Source organism: Vanessa tameamea, chromosome Z, assembly GCF_037043105.1.
Source record: "Vanessa tameamea isolate UH-Manoa-2023 chromosome Z, ilVanTame1 primary haplotype, whole genome shotgun sequence".
NCBI lineage: Eukaryota > Metazoa > Arthropoda > Insecta > Lepidoptera > Nymphalidae > Vanessa > Vanessa tameamea.
The window spans coordinates 10,452,249-10,472,286 of record NC_087341.1 but is presented as its reverse complement, the minus strand read 5'-3'; the positions used below and the strand labels follow the sequence as shown (position 1 = coordinate 10,472,286).

The following is a 20,038-nucleotide window of genomic DNA, read 5'->3' as shown; positions in this document are numbered from 1 at the left end:
TGGCACACCTCTGTGAAAAGGATACGAAACCGATACATATGTCGTGATTCGAGAAGCGGAACCTCGTGCAAGTCAGTTGAATTGTCAATGGGAGCAAAATGTCGATTTTGTAGCCAAAGGAGACAGTAATATTAATGTGGCCATTAATTTGGGAAAGAAGGTTGAAGCTAGGAGTACACTACTCATTAACTGAAAAGGACAATTTTGCATATTACTAATTCCATGATTAGCGAAGCATGAACCGCTCAAATTAGGGAAAATTGATATTTATCTGGCTTAATTCAAACACAACAACAAGCTGAAAAATTCATGGCATCGGTGCTATTAACTAAATTAATATTTCAGTCGAATAATTTGCCAATGCTAAAAAGTTCTCATGTGAAATAACGTAATAGTCGATAAAACCCTTCAAGATTGTTTCACTAATTGTGGAGTAATATTGCCTTGAAGCTCATGCAGAATAACTAAAGGCTTACAATAAAACTTGTGGTCTGCCCAGATCCGATGTTGAAATTTTAAAACATTTGTGGTTCCGTATATTTTTTTAGATATATAGGTAAGTCTTAATTTTCAAAATAAATGTGGCTCGATATCGTAAGACTTTCCGAAATGTCTGCATATTTTTCGTATTATTTTATAGTCTGTGACTAACATCAGATTATCATACAAAACCAATTTTATTAAGGATTATTAAATTGGATTGCATCAAAATCCTTTGCATAGTTTTAAAGAACTAAGCATAGGGTACATAGGGATAGAGGCAGCGGGAAGCGACTTTGTTTTATACTATGTAGTGAATTACAACCTTTATTTATTAGTAGTTACCTAACAACCAATTTGACATTGTCAATTTTTAATACATTTTTATGAGTTTTTTAAATGGTTTAGAAATTATATTGTGAACTAATTAATAATTTCAGTTATTTAGCAAAAATACAAAATGGCATACAATTTATGTGAAAGATTCCCAAAAGTGAAACAGCCAATTCAACTACTAGATCCTGGTTCCTATCAAAATGTGAATTCGTTACCAGTAAAACCAAATAAAGTAGCATTCCTCTCAAAAGTACCACGTAATACTCAATCTGGCTACAAAATATGGACACATGCTCTTTATTTTGGGGACATTAAACCGAAAATTCCTAATTGCACTACGATTTCGTCAATAACACCGCGGTTTGCGTACGAAAAAGATAAAAACGAAGACTTTGAAGAAGTTTTATGTCAATGCGGAGCACAAAATCCATGTAATTGTTCAGTCGGTCTAGAGAAAACTGACATTGAAGATGAAATAAAGTGTCATAAAAATGTTCGTAGACGAATATTCAAAGGACAAACTATTAGATCAGCACTAAAAGAAGGACTTTCGATTCCTTCTAAAAAGGACTTCGGATTTAATATATTACCAAACGGTTCCAAAAAACGTATATTTAAACCGATTAAAGAAGACTGTCCTCCATTTTACGACGCAAGGGTTATGGAATCAACTGCCTTTTATCACGGTTGTAAATGGAGTAAATGGACATCGCAAAGAAGTGACAAGTCAATGAAACTCAATCCCGGGCCAGCAGATTACAATATTGATGGACATCCAGCCAGTCGCGAGTTTATGTGCATCGAAAAGATTAGAGCTTTAAAGCGTAAAACTTCTAAACAACTTCGATTTATTGAAAAAGTTCAACGTCAAAATATTTTAGATGCTTTACCTGGACCGGCTAGTTATAGACCTACGTTTCCGAAAGGCACCGATTTAAACTTTCTTGGACCTAAAGCGAAGAGATTTTTGCCTTCTAAATGTGATGATATACCTAATCCTACATCGTATTTTATAAAAAGAGATTTCGATATTGATAGTTCACCTATTAAACCTTGTCTTGCGAATTTGCCTATTCCTGCACCGTTTGGAGTAAAAGCTCGTAGATTTAAATACAGATCTGGAGAAGGACCAAGTCCAGCTAGCTATACCATAAATAATCCACTATGTCAAATTACACATTGCAATAAAGCACCATTCGGTTCCCTTTCGAAAAGATTTAAAAATAGCTTTGATAAAGATACTCAAGCCTATGATGATGAAAATTTTGAAAATGATTCTACAAAACAAGACCAACTTCACAGTAAAATTAATTTTCCCACATGGGTATTTAAGTCAAAAACCATTCGAATGAAACCTTTAATTAAAATGAATTTTGAACCCAGACCTACCGATTTACCTATTTCACGTGGATCAACTAAGAAAAGGCTGCTTCAGTTCCAGTACAATTGTCCTTTTTATTCATCTGAAGCACGATTTCAAAATTGGTTTAATTGGATACCCGTAAAAAGCCAGAATAAGACTCCTGGTCCAGCTTACTACAATGCTGAGAAACAAAAGTGTTTGCCTGCCGTCAGAAATGGCCCAATATGTCAATCCGAACGTTTTACTTCCCATGCAACACAAACTCCTGCTCCTAATGCATATAACGTTGAAGGAGGCCTGGAAAATATACTAACTACTTACAATGAAACATTGAAAAACAATGTCAAAAATAAACATAAATACATCTGGAAGATTCCTACGGAACAAAGGAAATTAAGTTTAGATGAACAAGTAGGTATATTACTAAACAAATCTATAGCTCTATTAGATGTACCAGATGTTTTTGAATATTCAAAATGTGAAGATATAAAAAATACTCAGCCACCGCCAGACGAAACTGAAACTGAACAAACGAAATTATTACGTTGTTTCCTTTACGCCAAACAAGTCAAACAGTACTATTAAATAATAATGCAATATTGTTATATTGCATTAAGATTCAAAATTAACGCGGAGCCACTTCATAATTAAAATTATATACGAAGAAAATTAACGGTGTATTATTTTAGTAATATTCTAAAGATTTTCAGATACTAGCTGGCTTTACAGATACAGATGTTTAATAGAAAGTCAGTTTCTTTTTAGCACAGCTATATATTTTATATATGAAACACTCTGGAACGCTCTGCAATTACTGCTTTAAGTTTTATGTATATTGGTTTAATAGTTTTTTCAGTTTGGGAATACGAAAAAACCAGTTTGCATTCTCTAATAATGTAAATGACTTGAATCAAATGTAGCGGTATTTACTACACAACGGAGACGCTGTTTCTTCTGCGGTGGGTATTTACATCAAAGAATAAAATGTCCTGCTTTTAAAGCCACATGTCAACTGTGTTCTTAACAAGGCCATTTTGCTAAGGTTTGTCGAAGTCAACGTTTGATTATTGAATCAACAAACTGCAAATGCATATATTATCATGCATACATTATCCAAATGAAAGTTTCTAAGCTGCATCGCCTGGTAGCTTACAAAATGCTCCCGTACCAATTTTTATAAATGATATATGCGTTGATGCCTTGATAGTTACAGGAAGCTCCGTCAGTTTTATCAATAAAAAAATAGTACAAATAATGAATTTAAAAATAAAACCCTGCAAACAGAGAATAACCTAAGCATCGTTGACTCATGTATCCTTTGTAGAAGAAATGTACCATGCTACGGTCAAGATACCTACAAAATCATATTTATCAACAAGGTCAACTCCTACTAATTAACAATCTTTGTGCAGATATCATTACTGGCCATGATATACTAAATAATCAGTCAAAATTAGAATTTTAAATTGGAGGTAATAGAGAGCCTTTAAAAATATGTAACGTTATGAATGCATCTGTGGCACCAGTGTCTTTATTTACAAATTTATCATTTGATATTAAGCCAGTGGCAATAAAATCTAGACGATATAGTAAGGAAGATTGCGATTTTATTCATATTGAAATTTCTGGTTCATGCCCAGCGTTTCACTTAGGCGTGCCCAAGTCCTTGTTGCTGGAGGAGATCACCGAGAACGTTTAGAAAGTAAACTATTCGCAAACTATCAACAGATTTACATTGTTAGATGCATATACTTTACCAAATATAGAAAATATAATATCTGAAGTTGCAAAATATAATTATTTCAGCCAAATAGATTTAAAAAGTGGCTACCATCAAATCCCAATACTAGAAAAAGGAAAAAAAATACTGCTTTTGAAGCTTGTCTACCAATTTCAATCTATACCAATTTTTCAGAATACCAATTTACCATATTGGAGTTACAAATGGAGTAACAACATTCCAACGAACTTAAAATTTGGTAATTAAAATTATCAAAATTTAAATTGTGTTGTTGCTGGCTGCAGTCAAAAAGTATAATTTAACCTTGAATGAACAAAAATCTACATTTGGTGTCAATTCTATTAATCATATTGAATACCATATTAAAGACAATTCTGTCAATATAGAACTGATAGATTAAAACCATTATTAGACCTGCCACCCTCAATGAATAACAGTGAATTAAAACGAACACTTGGTTTATTTGCTCACTATGCAAAATGGATCAATATTTTTTCAAAATGAAATAAAATCATTGATTGACATTAAATATTTTCCTAATTCCAATTGATGATACTGAAAAACTAGCTTTGTCATTGAAATCAGAAATAGAAAAATCAACTTTAGCCGTTATTGATGATAATCAGATTCATACTGTTGAGACTGACGCATCAGAATTTGCGATTGCTGCGTGTCTTTCTTTAAAGGGCCGACTTTTTTTCTAGAACTCTTTTATATTCAAAAAAACGAAAATCTTCAATCGAAAAAGAAGCATGCTCTATTGTAGAAAGTCTTCGCAAATGACGTCATATTTAATTGCTAAACATATTTTACTTTTAACAGATCAATGCTCTGTTGCATTCATGTTTTACCAAAATAATTTTAATAAAATAAAAAATGAAAAGCTTGAACGATGGCGTCTCGAATTATCTTGTTTTAAATATGATCTAATTTATCGCCCGGGTAAAGAAAACACGGTTGCTGATGCTTTATCAAGAGTGTATGCTCAAATGAATATTGATAAATTAAGTAAACTGCATAATTCCCTCTGTCATGGAGAATCGTTACCCTCTTCTTTAGTTCCTGGACCTGTGCTAATGAAAATATATATATGTAATAAAAACGAGCCGTATATTGAAGAAATTGAACTATTACAAAGTAATCCCTATTACTCTTTTGTGAAATATAGAAATGTACGGGAACCAACAGTTTCAAATCGTAATTTGGCTCCACTCCCCACTTCAATTGAACACTATATATATCAAAATTTATTTAGACAGCAAGAACAAGAAGATAAATAACATTTGAAAAGTGTAATCAGTAGATCAGGATGACTAAATAAATTCAAACTTGATAGTAATTCTCCAACAAATATATTTTACAATGCTTCGTAATCATTTCATTATTTCTTGTGACAGTCTAACAATCTTTTTAAAAGAAGAAATATACGTATTTAAACGAGTCTCAAATATTATCCCACATAAAATAATATTAGAATTTAACAAATTATTAAAGAATTGATAACAATAATAATTTTATTTATAATAATGTAAAATAAATAGTTTCGGTTTTAATAATTATATGTAATAATAATGTGATATAATTAATGATGACATCCTATGACATAGCACCGTGGAGGATAGGGTTACTCGCGCTATTCGGGTTTGTTATCAGTTCGCCTTCAGTTTTGCCATAGCTAACTTTTGCAAAGGTGGTCAGGTCGAACGTGAAAATCGTGCTATACTGAACGCTTTGAACCGGCTTTCCAACTTTCAAACTGATGCTTAGCCATAAAAACTCTCGGTTATTTGCGTATCCTACTAACGAAGCGACTAAATGATCGCCATGTGGCCGCTAAGTCACGTATAGATTGGAATGTGGTGTTCATGAAGGAACGATTAGATGGGAAAAATAAGCATTCTTTGGTACACCTGGTTTTGCGAGAGACAATAATGCCAGAGCGACTAGAAAGTTATCCAATGCTATATATATATCGAATACTTATTATTTTTCTGTTTTTTATAAAAATAATAAAAATAAATATATATCGAATAAAGAACTGTGTAATCTGTGTGACAACCAAAAACTGTGTAATCAGTGTAACAAACAAAATCTGTATGATCTGTTTGACAAACAAAATCTGTGTTATCTGTGTGACAAACAAAATCTGTGTGATCTGTGTGCCAAACAAAATGTGTATGATCTGTGTGACAAACAAAATCTGTGTGATCTGTATGACAAACAAAATCTGTGTGATCTGTATAACAAACAAAATCTGTGTGATCTGTATGACAAACAAAATCTGTGTGATCTGTATAACAAACAAAATCTGTGTGATCTGTGTGACAAACAAAATCTGTGTGATCTGTATAACAAACAAAATCTGTGTGATCTGTGTGACAAACAAAATCTGTGTGATCTGTATAACAAACAAAATCTGTGTGATCTGTGTGACAAACAAAATCTGTGTGATCTGTGTGACAAACAAAATCTGTGTGATCTATATGACAAACAAAATCTGTGTTATCTGTGTCACAAACAAAATCTCTGATAAAGATAAATAAACAGATAAATGGAGAAATAAATATTTTACGGGAATTGTTTGGATTAATCATGGCTGTAGAATTTCACCTTCGGACATCTCGTTAAAATTGCAAGTTTCACCCGAACCACCTAGATGTCCGAAAATCCACAACAGAGCGATTTCTAAGGCATTTTCTGCCTCGTACGACCACTCTGTGGGACTAGCTTTCGCCCTCGGTTTTTCCGAACCGACACGACTTGGGAACCTTCAAAAAAGAGCCTACACCTTTATTAAAGGCCGGCATCGCATCTGCATGCCCCTGTATTGTAGATGTCTAAGCTCCTGCCTCCTGGTCGTTAAAAATATATATGTAAGTATACTTGTTTATATATGTAAATTTGATAAAACGTTAATAAAATACATGATTTTTTCATTTTTTTGAATATAAACATTAATTATAATATAAATGTCTTAACATAATCCATATATTTTAAGTTATCATAATTTATATTAATATGCTGCTGCAGTTTCTTTTGTTTGTCAGACTTGGGAGCCTGCTGATAAGAATAATGAGCGTCGCGGGATGCGAACGCAGATGTGGCCGAGTGTTAACGAGTAACCCTATCCTCTATGGTGCTATGTCATAGGATGTCATCATTAGTTATATCATATAATTATTACTTATAATTATTATACCGAAACTATTTATTTTACATTATTATATATAAAATTATTATTGTAATCGATTCTTTAACAATTTGTTAAGCTCTAATAATATTTTATGTGGCATAATATTTGAGACTGGCAAAAATACGTAATTTTTTTTAAAAAAGATTTTTTTGTCACAAGAAATAATGAATTGAATTGCGAGGGATATTATCAAGCTTGAATTTATTTAGTCATCCTGATCTACTGATTACACTTAACAGATGTTATATATTGTCACTTTATTATGAACAATTCTTTAAGTTAAATAAAGCCAAATTCTCTTATGGTTTTGTCATTTATGTATCAGTAATTTTTGACTGAAATACAGTTTTCTCATTTATTCAATATCAGCATCGTGATACAGTTTTGTTATTTAAGATACAGAAGTTTTTTTCATAATATATTATAGTATTTTTCATTATTTTGTATTATCATATTTTATACTAAATAATAGGTTATTGTAACTTAAACTTCACATAATGATGCTAAGAAATGTATTGGCTGTATTTCTACATACCCTTGCCTTTACCGATTGAAGTATATAAATTATAAATAAAACAACTAAACGTTAGATAAAACAGAAAGAGATTACTCTTTCTCGAATCTCTAGTTTCTTGCTTATAAAATTTAAAATAAGTAAATAGAGACAATAGTTACAAAACTAAGCCAAATAAAGTGTATAATTATTGTACAGGAAATTATTATTTACTGATAATTTCGTAAATCTGATTAATATTTAAAGAGAAATATTCATATCCCATCATGGCTACGTTAGGAGCTTTACATTTAACAAAAAATACAGGAGCAAAACATACTGCAACAGTGATATTTTTTCACGGCTCAGGTACGTAATATTAATGAAATGTAAATATTAAATACATGTGTAGATAACTAATGACTTTAGTGTAATATTAATAACCTAGCTTAAATTACATTTATTGGTTTATATGTAATAAAAGGTAAGATATATAGTATATTCCAATCGAAGTAGGAATAAATATAAAAGATAAACAAACCTTAAATTTACGTATTTCATAGGTATTGCTAATAACTCAGCTATATTGTGCACTACTAAGACTTTATGATTAATATATCTTTATTTATACAAAATGTATACAAAACTATTTCCTTCCAAAATTCCGATAACAGTTTCGTCGACGTTCATAACGCTATTTTTCTCGCAAATTCATAATGATTAATGAATATCATAGATTAATCAAGCTATCGACCAATGATATCGCGTCAATTTCTGTCAATTAAAAATAGTACAAAATTTAATTGATGGTATTGGTTAAATGTTGTATAGATATATATGCTTTTAATGTGCTATTTTATTAAGTATATAAATTACATAATTACATATTATGTAACTACAGAAATGAATTCATTAGGGTTATTTCAAACTAAATTTATTATTAAACAATGAAACAAAAAACACATAAATCTCTGTAATTTTTTTGAATTTATGATAACATATATATTGAGGTTGTAAATAGGTATACCTTTTATAAAAAAATATATTGCATTTTTATATCAACAGTCAATTTTCTTAGAAACTGTCACTAAAGCCTGTGGATAAATATAATTATTATTATTTGGAAAAATTACAGGTGCTGCTGGTGATCACATGCAGGAATGGGTAAATTTAATGGCCAAAAATTTTTCTTTTCCACATATCAAAGTTCTTTATCCGACAGCCCCACTGCAACCTTACACTCCTGCAGGTGGTTTAATGAGCAATGTTTGGTTTGACCGTATTGATATTAGTCAAAAAGTTCCAGAGATAGAAAAATCACTGAAAAACATTGAGGTCCATGTCAGAAATTTAATTAAAAGCGAAAATGACATTGGTATACCTAACAACAGAATCATAGTTGGTAATATTGCTTATTACCTTTATAATTTTATTTGTTTATTTATTGTGATATCATTTTATATATTTGTTTAATCCCATTATCTATAATGTAGGTGGTTTTTCAATGGGTGGTGCGTTAGCTCTTCACACGGCATACAGATGGGAATCTAACTTAGCTGGAGCATTCGCATTTAGTTCCTTTCTCAATGATAATTCTTTTGTATATAAAGAACTTACAAAATTGCAAAAGAATGGTAAGGAATCAAAGAATCATATCTACTAATTACTAAAGTAATATGATCACGACACTCAGTCAATGAAAAAAAATTATATTATTCATAAGCATTACATTAACATTTTTAATTATGCTATTTTTTATTGAATTATGTATAACACTTAAATTAATCTTAATTAATTCTGTATGTACATGATGTACATCGGGATTGTAAGTAAATGGATTCAGAATAGACATAACATTATTATGTATATAAGAGTAAATTTGAGTTATTGATTATGCAGTGGTTTCACTCTTCCTGTCATTTGTAATATGACATTCTAAAGAAGATAATTTATTTTGTACCCATATGGACATTAAAGAGAGTTATATGATAAAATTTTCAATACATACTATTTAAATTTTTAAATTAGCCAAGTCATCTACTAAATTCAAACTAAATATTTATTTTTTATGAGTTACAGTACCTCTTCTTCAAATACATGGGGACATTGATGACTTAGTGCCTACCTCTTGGGGCAAAAATACCTTCAATGAGCTCAAAGCTCTTGGAGTACAAGGAGAGTTTCATGTTATGGAGAGGTTGGGGCATTCAATCAACAAAAAAGGGTTACACATTATCAAGGATTGGATAGAAAAGTTGTTACCTAATTCATAACAATAAGAATATGTTTTTAAATTGTTATTTATAGACAAAATCGGAATAAAAAGGTTATATTTAAACGTTTTTTCTTTTTTAATACCAGGGTTTTCTCAAATATCTAGCACTGGAACATCATGTGTATATATTATATATAGTCCGACAAGGATCTTCTGGCTCATTGCCGAAATCGGGAATGAATATCGACATTGTGTCTAGTTTCACATTTTGATAGTGCAGTAACAGATCTAATCTATCAAATTGGGAATCCTAAATTCCTATCCATAATAACTGATGCACTAAGTTTTATGAAATATGTGTATAGAATAACAGAAAGTATATTTTGTGATCTTCGGGTGTTTACTTTCGTACTTAAGAAAAATTGATTTCGATATACGTTGGAAACGATGTGCATGCGACAATTTGGTTTAATTAATGGAGAACATATTTCATTCGTGGAACTACATTTTTTGTTTTTCTAGATATGAACCATTTCGTAGACAATGATACCTCCCTGATACTAGTACAGCTTAACGATGTAACATTCTAAAGTTACATTCAACAATAGTCAAAGATATTTGCTTTGGAAGAAGTTAATAAATATTAAGAATAGAGATAATTTTTTTTTTTCATTCTGATACTAAGTTTTTTTTAAACATTGATGGTATTCTCACTTTCTATTAATTAGACTTAATTCAAAAATAATAATTGATGTATTCCCTAAAATTAAGTACATTTGATTAACTGGTAGCTCTTAAAATACAATTTCGCCCTTCTGTCAAAGTTGAAATCTGATAAGGAATTTTATAAAATTATTAAGATTGTCAAATAAAAATTTTATGATGTTGCCATGTATGGTATAAAAGTATATTGTAATAATTTTTAAAAGAAGAAAATTGTACATACTTTTGACTTAGTTTACAAAAATTAAAAAAAAATGTCTAGAGTTAATAGTACCAGATCGAAAATCGATTTCTTGATTCCGAAATCTAAACCTAAGCCTATTGATCAACTATAGCCACTACCTTCGGCCAAAGCCGATACCGAATGTTTGATGATGTTTGAGATTGAGTTTAAGTGAATAAAATAAGTTTTTTTTCTAATTTATAATTTACCTAGTGGTTGAACTTATCAAAAATCTGTCAACTATAATATTTATTTACTTAAGTCATTTAATAGTAACAATGTGTTTCAGTTTTTACAATATATCTACTCTTTGTAAACTTTGGTCAATTAAAGGATTTTTTTTTAAATAAACAAATTAAAAAATAAATATAGTCATTAGAATAATATAATACTTAGTTACCTAATTAAAACAACATTTTAATAATAACAAGTGACAAACATTTAACTTATCATTAAATCATATTTTTGGAGGTTCGCTACAGAACATAATACCTAGCCTTTGTGTTATTATTACTGTTAAATTTATAGTCGTGTATTTTTTATTAATTACATCTTTAAAAATTTTTATTATATCAAAGTTATTAGGCATTGACCCTACACATATACACATAAATTTGTATTTATATGTTATATATTTGTAAAATAAAAGCCTTATGGTGTACTGTAAAATATAAAACTAATCAAAGACATAGATTATTTTACATATTTATTTTATTATTTTATATATTCCGAACAGCATTTACAAGAGCATATTTATTAAAGTTACATTGATTATATAATCAAATAGGAGTACCAACTCGTCTTGTTTTAAATTATTATTGTAAATTAATAAAAGCGGTAAGCGGCGCAACTCAGAGTGTGTCCCGCCTCCCTCTCATCGCCTTTTGCATTGCCCTTTCGAGAAATCATAACAGTTTGATCAATTTCGACGCATCGACTTCGGCCAAAACTTAGGCCCATTTGGCTGAATATCGATGGTTGGGTCAGACTTTTCCAATTTATCAAGTTTTCAGCTACCTCTCAGTTTCTACGCTCATCACGAATTTCATTAAAATTTTGTAACAAAATATTTTTTAAGCAAATAACTGTTAGGTACTAATTATGTTTGAAATTTTATAATTAAGTATATAGGTATGTAGGACAATAGTTTCATACTTTAAATGGAACATTAGAATCTCTATCTCTTATGTAAATATAAATAGTAAAAATGTATTCTTAATTAATGAATTAACAAAAATTCGAGAATATATATGATATATTCTCGAATTTTCGTTAAATTAATGAATAGAAGTTCGTCTTATACATACTACTACTACATTCAACCTATACGACCTTAAAGTCAGATAGAAAACATAATAAATTGACGCCTGCTATATATTTTACGTCTTACGTTAAAATTTAATTTGCTAAAGATCTCCAATCAATTTTAATTTTAATATTTTATTATTGAAAAGTAATGTATTAATATTGAGTCTTAAAAAAAGGAGCAATACACAAATGGGTCCTAAAAAAGCCAAAAACGAAACAGACGATGAAAATTACTGGAGATTATGCATCGAAGATACGCCGCTTGATGATGAAACGTGGACTGTTAAAGTAATTTTAATAGAAGCTGCTGGTAGTGAGCATGATCGTATTTATTTAAATAAATTTGAAAGTTATGCCGCTGAAGAAAGAAGATTTGTAATAAAAAATATTTGTAAAACTGAAACCATTTTCATGATTAATCAACTCGGTGGTGAAAAGAAAGTTAAAGATGATAATCTTCGAGTATTTGAGGAAGGTCAAAGCTACCTAAAAGAAAAAAGAGATGTGCCGCCGGAAATAATGGCTCTTATTATTAAACATCTTATTCTTAAAATGAAGGAAGAGTATCTTTTTATCAAGCGACAAAGATTAGAAGTACGCGAGGGAATGAAAAAAGAATCTGCAACGATGATTAATAGAGCTGAAGTTAAAGGAACAGTTAATGTAAAATTACCCGAGCCACAAGATGCCGCCCCATCTTCTAATATAAAAAAAACGGAACCAGATAGTATTCTTGATTCTATAGAAATAGATGAGAATAAAAAATACAGTACACAATTAAGAGTAAGAGGAGAAGAATGGCGAGATAAAATATATATCGATGACTACCCAACAGATGGTCCAAATCTATATATTGCTGTAACGGGATTTTTAGAACCGTATTTAGCGGGATGTCTTATAAAAGTTGGCATTCCCTTAACAGCTGTAATTCAAATTCGCATTGATTCAACACACTCATCTATGCCATCCAGTTTATTTCGAGCTACAAAAAGAGGACAAAGTCAAACTGAATTATTGACCGAGAAATCTCTAAAATTCTGGGAAGACTTACAACAACTACGTATAAACAAGGCATCGGCAAATGATTTTAAAAATACAGCTTTTGTCGTTTTTACACCACCTTACTGGGATACTGAAAACATATCTGGATGTACTGAAAAAATTTACGATGAAATATGTTATTTAATGTACGACATACAAGATTTGACTAGACAACATATGCATTATTTGGATAACATGAATATCATTACTATTCCCGAAGAAAATAAAATAGATAGTTATAAATTATTTTATTCAAAATATTTAGAAGGGATACCAATAGAATCGCTTTCTGCATATTTGGTACTTGATGCTGTTCTTCAAACCGTATGTAAAACCAACACTAGCGATAATAACAGCAGTACTAATATTTCGTCATTAGAAAACACGTCAAATATAGTTCCAGTCAACCAAAGTAACATTGAAGAAATTAGATTACATCAATCTGAAAAACTTGTAAAAGATTTAATCAATGAATTCTGTAAGGGTGATGCCCAAAAAATGAAATACAGAGTTACAAACGGAGATGAATATGTAGATCACAAAAAACCAGTCATTTTAAACTATGGTGACTTTTGTAAAAATAAAACCTTTCATTTAGGCAATATAAACTTGGATAATATAGTATATTCCATGTTGTATGGTATCCCTTTGAATAAACTGTGGCTAAATAGAAATAAACCAACAGAAGAGATACGTGCGAGAAATAATTTTCATGTTAACATGCTTTTATCTTGCTTCGATAGAGATGACGTGGAATCTGCGGAATTATGTAGACTAATACATATTTTGACATGTCGTAAATTATACAATAATAGGAGTTCATTAAAAAAAACACACATATTACCATCAACCTTAGCCGAATTTAAAAAATATTTTTTGAAACGCAGTATCCTCGCCGAACCCCTTAATAAATATTCTTCTTATAGATGCCAAACCTCTATTTCTTCTTCGTTATATTCTTCAGCAGTGGAAGGAGAAGAATCCTATGAGATAATTAGCGACGAAGACGATGTATCACGCGGCATAAGACTTCTTTTCGATTGTCCTGATATTACCGAATTAGTGTCAGCAACGGAAATAACAAACCAAAAGCCAAGTGAACATGTGATCGACGAATATCAATTTTTTGAAGATTTCACAGGCTCGAGCGCCTTTCAAATTGTTCTCGATGCTTTCAACAATTACAACTGCATCGACTATAAGTATTGTGAAGTAACTGACTGTTTTGTTACGATGTTTTATAATAGTCACGATAAAGACGGAATCGCTAGAGATGAATGGCGTTGTCATCTGCCAACACCTTTATGCTTGCAAGATTTTTTTGACTTTGTATTAGAAGAGCATTACGATTGGATAAAAAATGAAGAAAAAAATTACGATGAATACAATCACCTTAAATCGCAATCGGAATTCAAAAATACTCAACTATTCTTAACTGAAAAATCGTGTGTAGAAAATAGTGAAGTAGAGGTGGATTTACTTATGGAAGGCTCCTTAAAGTATGAAGAAATGAAGAATGATGAAATAATCGATGTTGAAACATCAGACTCAAAAGTATTTTTAACGAAAAAAACTCCTTTATCAACTACGGACATAGATTCCACTAAAAGCGGCAAGAAAAACAAGTCACCAGCAATATCTACGCCAAAAGTTTTACGCAATGATTCGGAAATTGAAGCTAATATTGAGTTACCAAAAAAGCCGTTTTTTGGTTATGATTTAGGAGATAGAAGAGTTGAAGTTTTTGGAAAAGATTCCACATATTTTGCTAAAGATGGTACTCGTGTTTCGAGTTCATATTTCTTAGTGATACCTATGAATCTAGAATTTGTTAACTTGAATATAATTCCAGGAAATTTAAACAATGAGTTTTGGGTTCATAACGAATTAGGAGATATTAAATTAGGAACAGTTGATATCCGCGAGTCATTCAGAGTTCACACCAAAGATCAGTTAATTATGTACGTAAAAAAACAGTTGTATAAAGTTGTGCGTTCCCTAAAATGTCAGTCAGGCGAGACGATATATAAAGCTAATCTACAAAAATCCCCGTCATTCGATATGAGCGACGTAATTCCAGAAATATATGAAACAAAATCATTTCATTCTTTGTTTGTCACATGGCCAAATGGACTTATTACGGAAAGTGTCCACGAAATTAATTCTGCCAAAATTTCCCATATTAAGCAACACTATATTACTTCGTTGCAAAACCTCAATGAAGATATGCGGTGCATAAGTTTAGAAGGAGAAGTTGTTATTTTTAAAAGTAACAATGAAATTGAGATATTAAAACCAGATTCCTCTTATATTAGGACTACAAAGTGTGAAAAAAAGATTATTAATGATGAAAATCCCGAAAGCTTAATAACTGAAACGAATTCTGATAAAAGCAAGAAAGGAAAAGACAAACAGAGTAAAACTTCTTCTAAGCCATCAAAAAAAATGTCGATAGAAAATGATAAAAACACTCATACACGATCAATAGAATATGAACTAATTATTGAAGAGTTTGAAACTATAGGAAGTAATGGATTGAGACAAAAGTGGACTCAAAATAACAAATTAGATATAGAAAAATTGCTAATAAAGACAGCAACAGATTTTTGTTTAGGGGAAATATTCTCGAAACGTATGGACGGAACTACTATTTTATTAAATAAGGATGGAGTGCAAGTTGTTACTTTTCCTAATAATACAAGAATAATTACAAATTTTATTGTAGAGGATGAAGAAATTTTCCCAGATTGGACTGAAGAGGAAATAGAATATTTCGCAATGAATAATTTAGATCCCGATGTAGGTAGTATAAAATCAGAGAGTGATATAAATCAAAATAACTTGGTACATACTAATAGCATTAGCTCAGATTATTTTGCATCTACAAAATTGCAAGAAGTTGATAACAACATTGCTAGGGAAGATGGATACATTTCAGTTAATATCATTTATACAATCGAACATGCTCATTTTACAACAGTTACTATTAATAAATTTAATGAAAAAATTTCTATAGAATCGCCAAATAACACTTGCGTTACAGTTGACACAGAAAATATTTATGAATTTACTTTAGATAAACAAACTTCAGCTCATTTTGATGGAAACACATTGAAAATAAAGTATAATGTGTGTCCCGAATCTAATTTCTATACAAATTGTGAAGTAAAAATGAAATCTGGAGAAATTAACAGTGGGACCCAATTCCAAAAATATTGGTTAAATATGACAGACTCATGTAACACATCTTGTAAAAAAATATCTGTTGATGAAGAAGGCAATATAAATGTTATAGAAGAAGATATAAACGATGAAATGTCACAAGAGAGAAATTCTAGTGATTTGAATGATCAAATTCATAGGGGTTTTAATAATGACGGCAAAATCACTGAAAAAAATATAGAATCTCTTAAATGTGAAGAAATGTGGGAATCAAAACAATTAAAATTTTTTGTTCTTAAACGGTAAGTTGGTTTGTTATTCGTTGAATTTTTTCTAGGCAAATTTAATATTTTTTTAAAAGATGGGTTTGAATGTTTCGAGAGGCAGGAAGGTCGTCGTTAGTAAAAAAAGTTTCTTTATCAATTATTTTTTCAAACTAGTAAAGAAAATAGAAATAAATATCTTGCTTATGTATTTCTCAGTGATCTAACATGTTCTGAGCTGATACATCGTGCAATCATCGAAAGTTATAAGGAACTATGTCACATTCATCCATGGTGTTCTATTAACCAGTTCGATACGTTCGGAGACCACCGCAGCATTTGGTCCATACTCACTCCCATACATCTTAACGAAACCGAGGTACTGTATTTTGTATATTTTATATTGTTACTAACTGAAAGCTGCGAACTTTATAATTAGTAATTGCTCTAACTGTTGTTGATATTCTCTTTTCTCTTCAATAATCGAAAGCAGAAGTGGTTGATGGAGTCGAAATTATCATCTAAACCAAAAAACTTAGCTTATAAAGATCTGGTTAACGATTCCGGTAAAGGTTTTTATCATTGGATGCGACCTTACAAGAGATTTCAACCGGAACCAATTAAGCCAAAACCTGTCCTACCGGAAAGACTACCGAGAGCCTTCGTATTGCGGTTGTTATATTGATCATTTATTAGATATAGTAGCATTTTTTTGTATCTAACGTTGCCTCCCAGCCTCGATAGTATTTTTTAAATAAATTAGTTTTAAAATAAAAAATTTAAAACTTACCTAAATGTTAAAATCAGAATCTACCCACCTTTATATACGTCGTATCACATTATGTAATTTTTATTATTTTTTCTAATTTATTGTAGAGGTTTTTATTTTTACGTAATATTTGTTAATTTATATGTTGCAAAATTATATTCACTAGAACTTTAGAACAACAGTGGAATGACTCGCAAAGGGAAAGATTGAGAGGTGCTAAAGAACTTTCGAAGGCTATACTCTGCTACCGGAACCGATTAGAGGCAAATACGGACACTATTTTAAAAGTACCGATTGAAGATCGACGTTCAGAAAATGAAAGCAAAACCGACGATATGGTGCAGGCTATTGCAAACAGGTTAATATTATCGATATCGCAAAATGTAACCTAAACCTTAAGTGATATGATAACAAGCCAGACTTCTACGTGTACTGGCAGCGTATTTTGTAATACATGATATGTCCGTTAGAAAGCGTCTAACGTCTTTCAGAAAAATTGTGACAATTTAGTCAAATCAAATCAATTTTTTCTGTAGAAGATACCTAACTTATTTCCATAAAATATATGACGACCGAAAACAGTTAACTACCTAGTTAGCCAGTGTAATCACAGACACAAGGGACATAACATCTTAGCTCCCAAGGTTGGTGGCGCATAGGTGATGTAAGGAATGGTTAATATTTCTTACAGCACCTTTGTCTATGGGCGGTAGTGACCACTTACTGCCATAAAAAAAATAGTTAAAAAATAATTGTTTTAATGATATTGCGAAGTCTAAATACCTAAGTTCGAATTAACAATACAAAATCTAGATAAACTTAATGTCGTATAGGTAGATACTTAAAGTTTATCTTTCTTTAAATTATTTTTCAATGAATATGAGAATATATTCAAAATTAGCACAAATTTTAGATTGAGAATTGCAAAGTATCTGTCTGTGAATTATATTATTGAAGCCATGGAATCATGAGAGCTTTTTATAACATTTTAATGAACTGATTAATTTCAATATGTATTTACACAATAATAAATATTTTAAAGGTAAACTTATAACACCTCTTAGTTTCGGACTTCGCATACATCTTTTCTGGGACACGATATTCGTGTCTACGATTCCTTAGTTATGTTTAACCTGAACTTTTAATAAATTTAAATCTCATCCAAGCCAAAAAATAAAAAGTTATATATTATACTTAATTTAAGATTATATAATATGAATGACAAAAAGCATGAAGTTAGTAATTGTTAATTTCCAATTGTAAGTTTATTTTAGGTTCTTGACACTAAAATCTACTTTCGGAGCCGCTTAATGTTTAATTCAATACTGAATCATGACGTCTGTATGGCCTTTTAGTGGATGAATAATTATGACATTCAAAGGAAGAAGAAGGCACAGCTTTGTTTAAAAAGTTAAACTCTAGTCAACATGTATCATCATATTTAAAGCCGTTGATAGATACTCATTTCAAAATATTTTAATCACTATACTATGCAGGCTCCATTAAGTTTATATTGAATAATAATATTTATATAGGGTATATAAGGATTTAAAAGATCGCCTGGCAGAGGAAAGCCAGCGTCGAGCACAACCAACGATTACTACGAAACCTAGTATAACTATTGATGATATGTCCGAAGAAGAATCCGAGGAAGGTAATACGTCCACAATTACGATCTTGAACCAAAGCTGAACGTAATTAAGTCATTTGAGTAAGGTGACGGTGCTTTAACTACGCTTCATGGTTATCGTTTATTTTTACGACTTTAAATATTTTTTACATTTTATTAAGACCCGAAAAGGTAGCAGTTACAATCGGTCGATGTATCACGTCAATCAGTGCGAGTTAGTAATCTAACTGATGTGTAGTACTTACGGCCGATGCGATATCCCTTGTTTTGTCTTATGAAATCCTTAAAATAAATTGTTGGTGTTCTAGAGATCCAAGAGCTTAAAATACTTAAAGAAAAGGAGGGAGACGTAAAAGAAACGGAAACAGCGCAGGCAACGACTATCAATCTGAAACGTTATTGGAACCGACGCGCTGAGGAACTCAAAGAGGAGCAGTTTTATAAGTATATTTCATTGTCATGTTATATTCAGCGCTTTTTAGTATTAGGTGTATATATATAAGATTACTTATTTTATAGAGACACAGAGTACACCAGTCTAACACAATTGATATTGCAGATATCTTCTTCGGGAGGGCAGCGTTCCTCCATATTTCCGTAATGTACTCGGAGGAGCAATTTGGTGGCATATGAGCAAAGCTGCGGACGACGCAGTTACAAAAGCGGAAAGACGTCATATGAAATGTGTTTGTAATGAAGAGTAGTTTTTCTATATTATCTATTGCCATAACTAAAGTTCATTATTTTGTTTCATAATGTCCTACAGAAAATCTGGTTCTCAAGTTGTTCCCGCATAACTAATTAACTATATACTGTTTGGTTCGCTGGACCGAAATGGGCTAATGTTTAGAACACGAGAAGGTACCTTAACAAAAGGTTGCAGATACTTTGGCAAGTATCAAATGCAAAACCTGTTTGTATTTATCCTCCAACCCTAATTGGAAAAGCATAGTGAAATAAACCCTGCTCCTCTAACAAAAGAAGAGGTCCAGCTGTTGAACATTTAGAGACAGTGTTCTTTTTTCTGTTTGATTATTTATTGCAAACAAATAAATATCAGCCAAGTTGTCTTATAACCGTTTTTGGTGCAAATTTCCA

The 20,038-nt window shown here is 30.9% G+C and overlaps 2 protein-coding genes across 2 annotated transcripts; both read left to right on the top strand.

Annotated features, from left to right (window-relative positions):
* The first annotated feature begins 925 nt into the window (after window positions 1–925).
* On the top strand, window positions 926–9,944 carry LOC113402839 (uncharacterized). Its single transcript, XM_026643172.2, has 5 exons — window positions 926–2,761; window positions 7,870–7,975; window positions 8,742–9,008; window positions 9,100–9,240; window positions 9,686–9,944. Exons 1-5 carry the CDS (start codon window positions 941–943, stop codon window positions 9,877–9,879), a joined length of 2,529 nt encoding a protein of 842 aa, XP_026498957.2. The 5' UTR covers window positions 926–940; the 3' UTR covers window positions 9,880–9,944.
* A 2,320-nt stretch (window positions 9,945–12,264) lies between these two features.
* Window positions 12,265–19,734, top strand: LOC113403298 (uncharacterized). Its single transcript, XM_026643802.2, has 7 exons — window positions 12,265–16,580; window positions 16,761–16,920; window positions 17,035–17,213; window positions 17,477–17,668; window positions 18,846–18,964; window positions 19,258–19,384; window positions 19,500–19,734. Exons 1-7 carry the CDS (start codon window positions 12,265–12,267, stop codon window positions 19,642–19,644), a joined length of 5,238 nt encoding a protein of 1,745 aa, XP_026499587.2. The 3' UTR covers window positions 19,645–19,734.
* Window positions 19,735–20,038: the final 304 nt, after the last annotated feature.

Excerpts from the sequence above, each read along its gene's own strand:
- LOC113402839 (XM_026643172.2), top strand. The coding sequence starts at position 941 with ATGGCATACAATTTATGTGAAAGATTCCCAAAAGTGAAACAGCCAATT. Across the intron at positions 9,009-9,099 it reads TAACAACAGAATCATAGTTG|GTGGTTTTTCAATGGGTGGT; the intron begins GTAATATTGCTT and ends TCTATAATGTAG. Across the intron at positions 9,241-9,685 it reads TACAAAATTGCAAAAGAATG|TACCTCTTCTTCAAATACAT; the intron begins GTAAGGAATCAA and ends TATGAGTTACAG.
- LOC113403298 (XM_026643802.2), top strand. The coding sequence starts at position 12,265 with ATGGGTCCTAAAAAAGCCAAAAACGAAACAGACGATGAAAATTACTGG. Across the intron at positions 17,214-17,476 it reads CCGAGAGCCTTCGTATTGCG|AACTTTAGAACAACAGTGGA; the intron begins GTTGTTATATTG and ends TATATTCACTAG. Across the intron at positions 19,385-19,499 it reads AAAGAGGAGCAGTTTTATAA|ATATCTTCTTCGGGAGGGCA; the intron begins GTATATTTCATT and ends TTGATATTGCAG.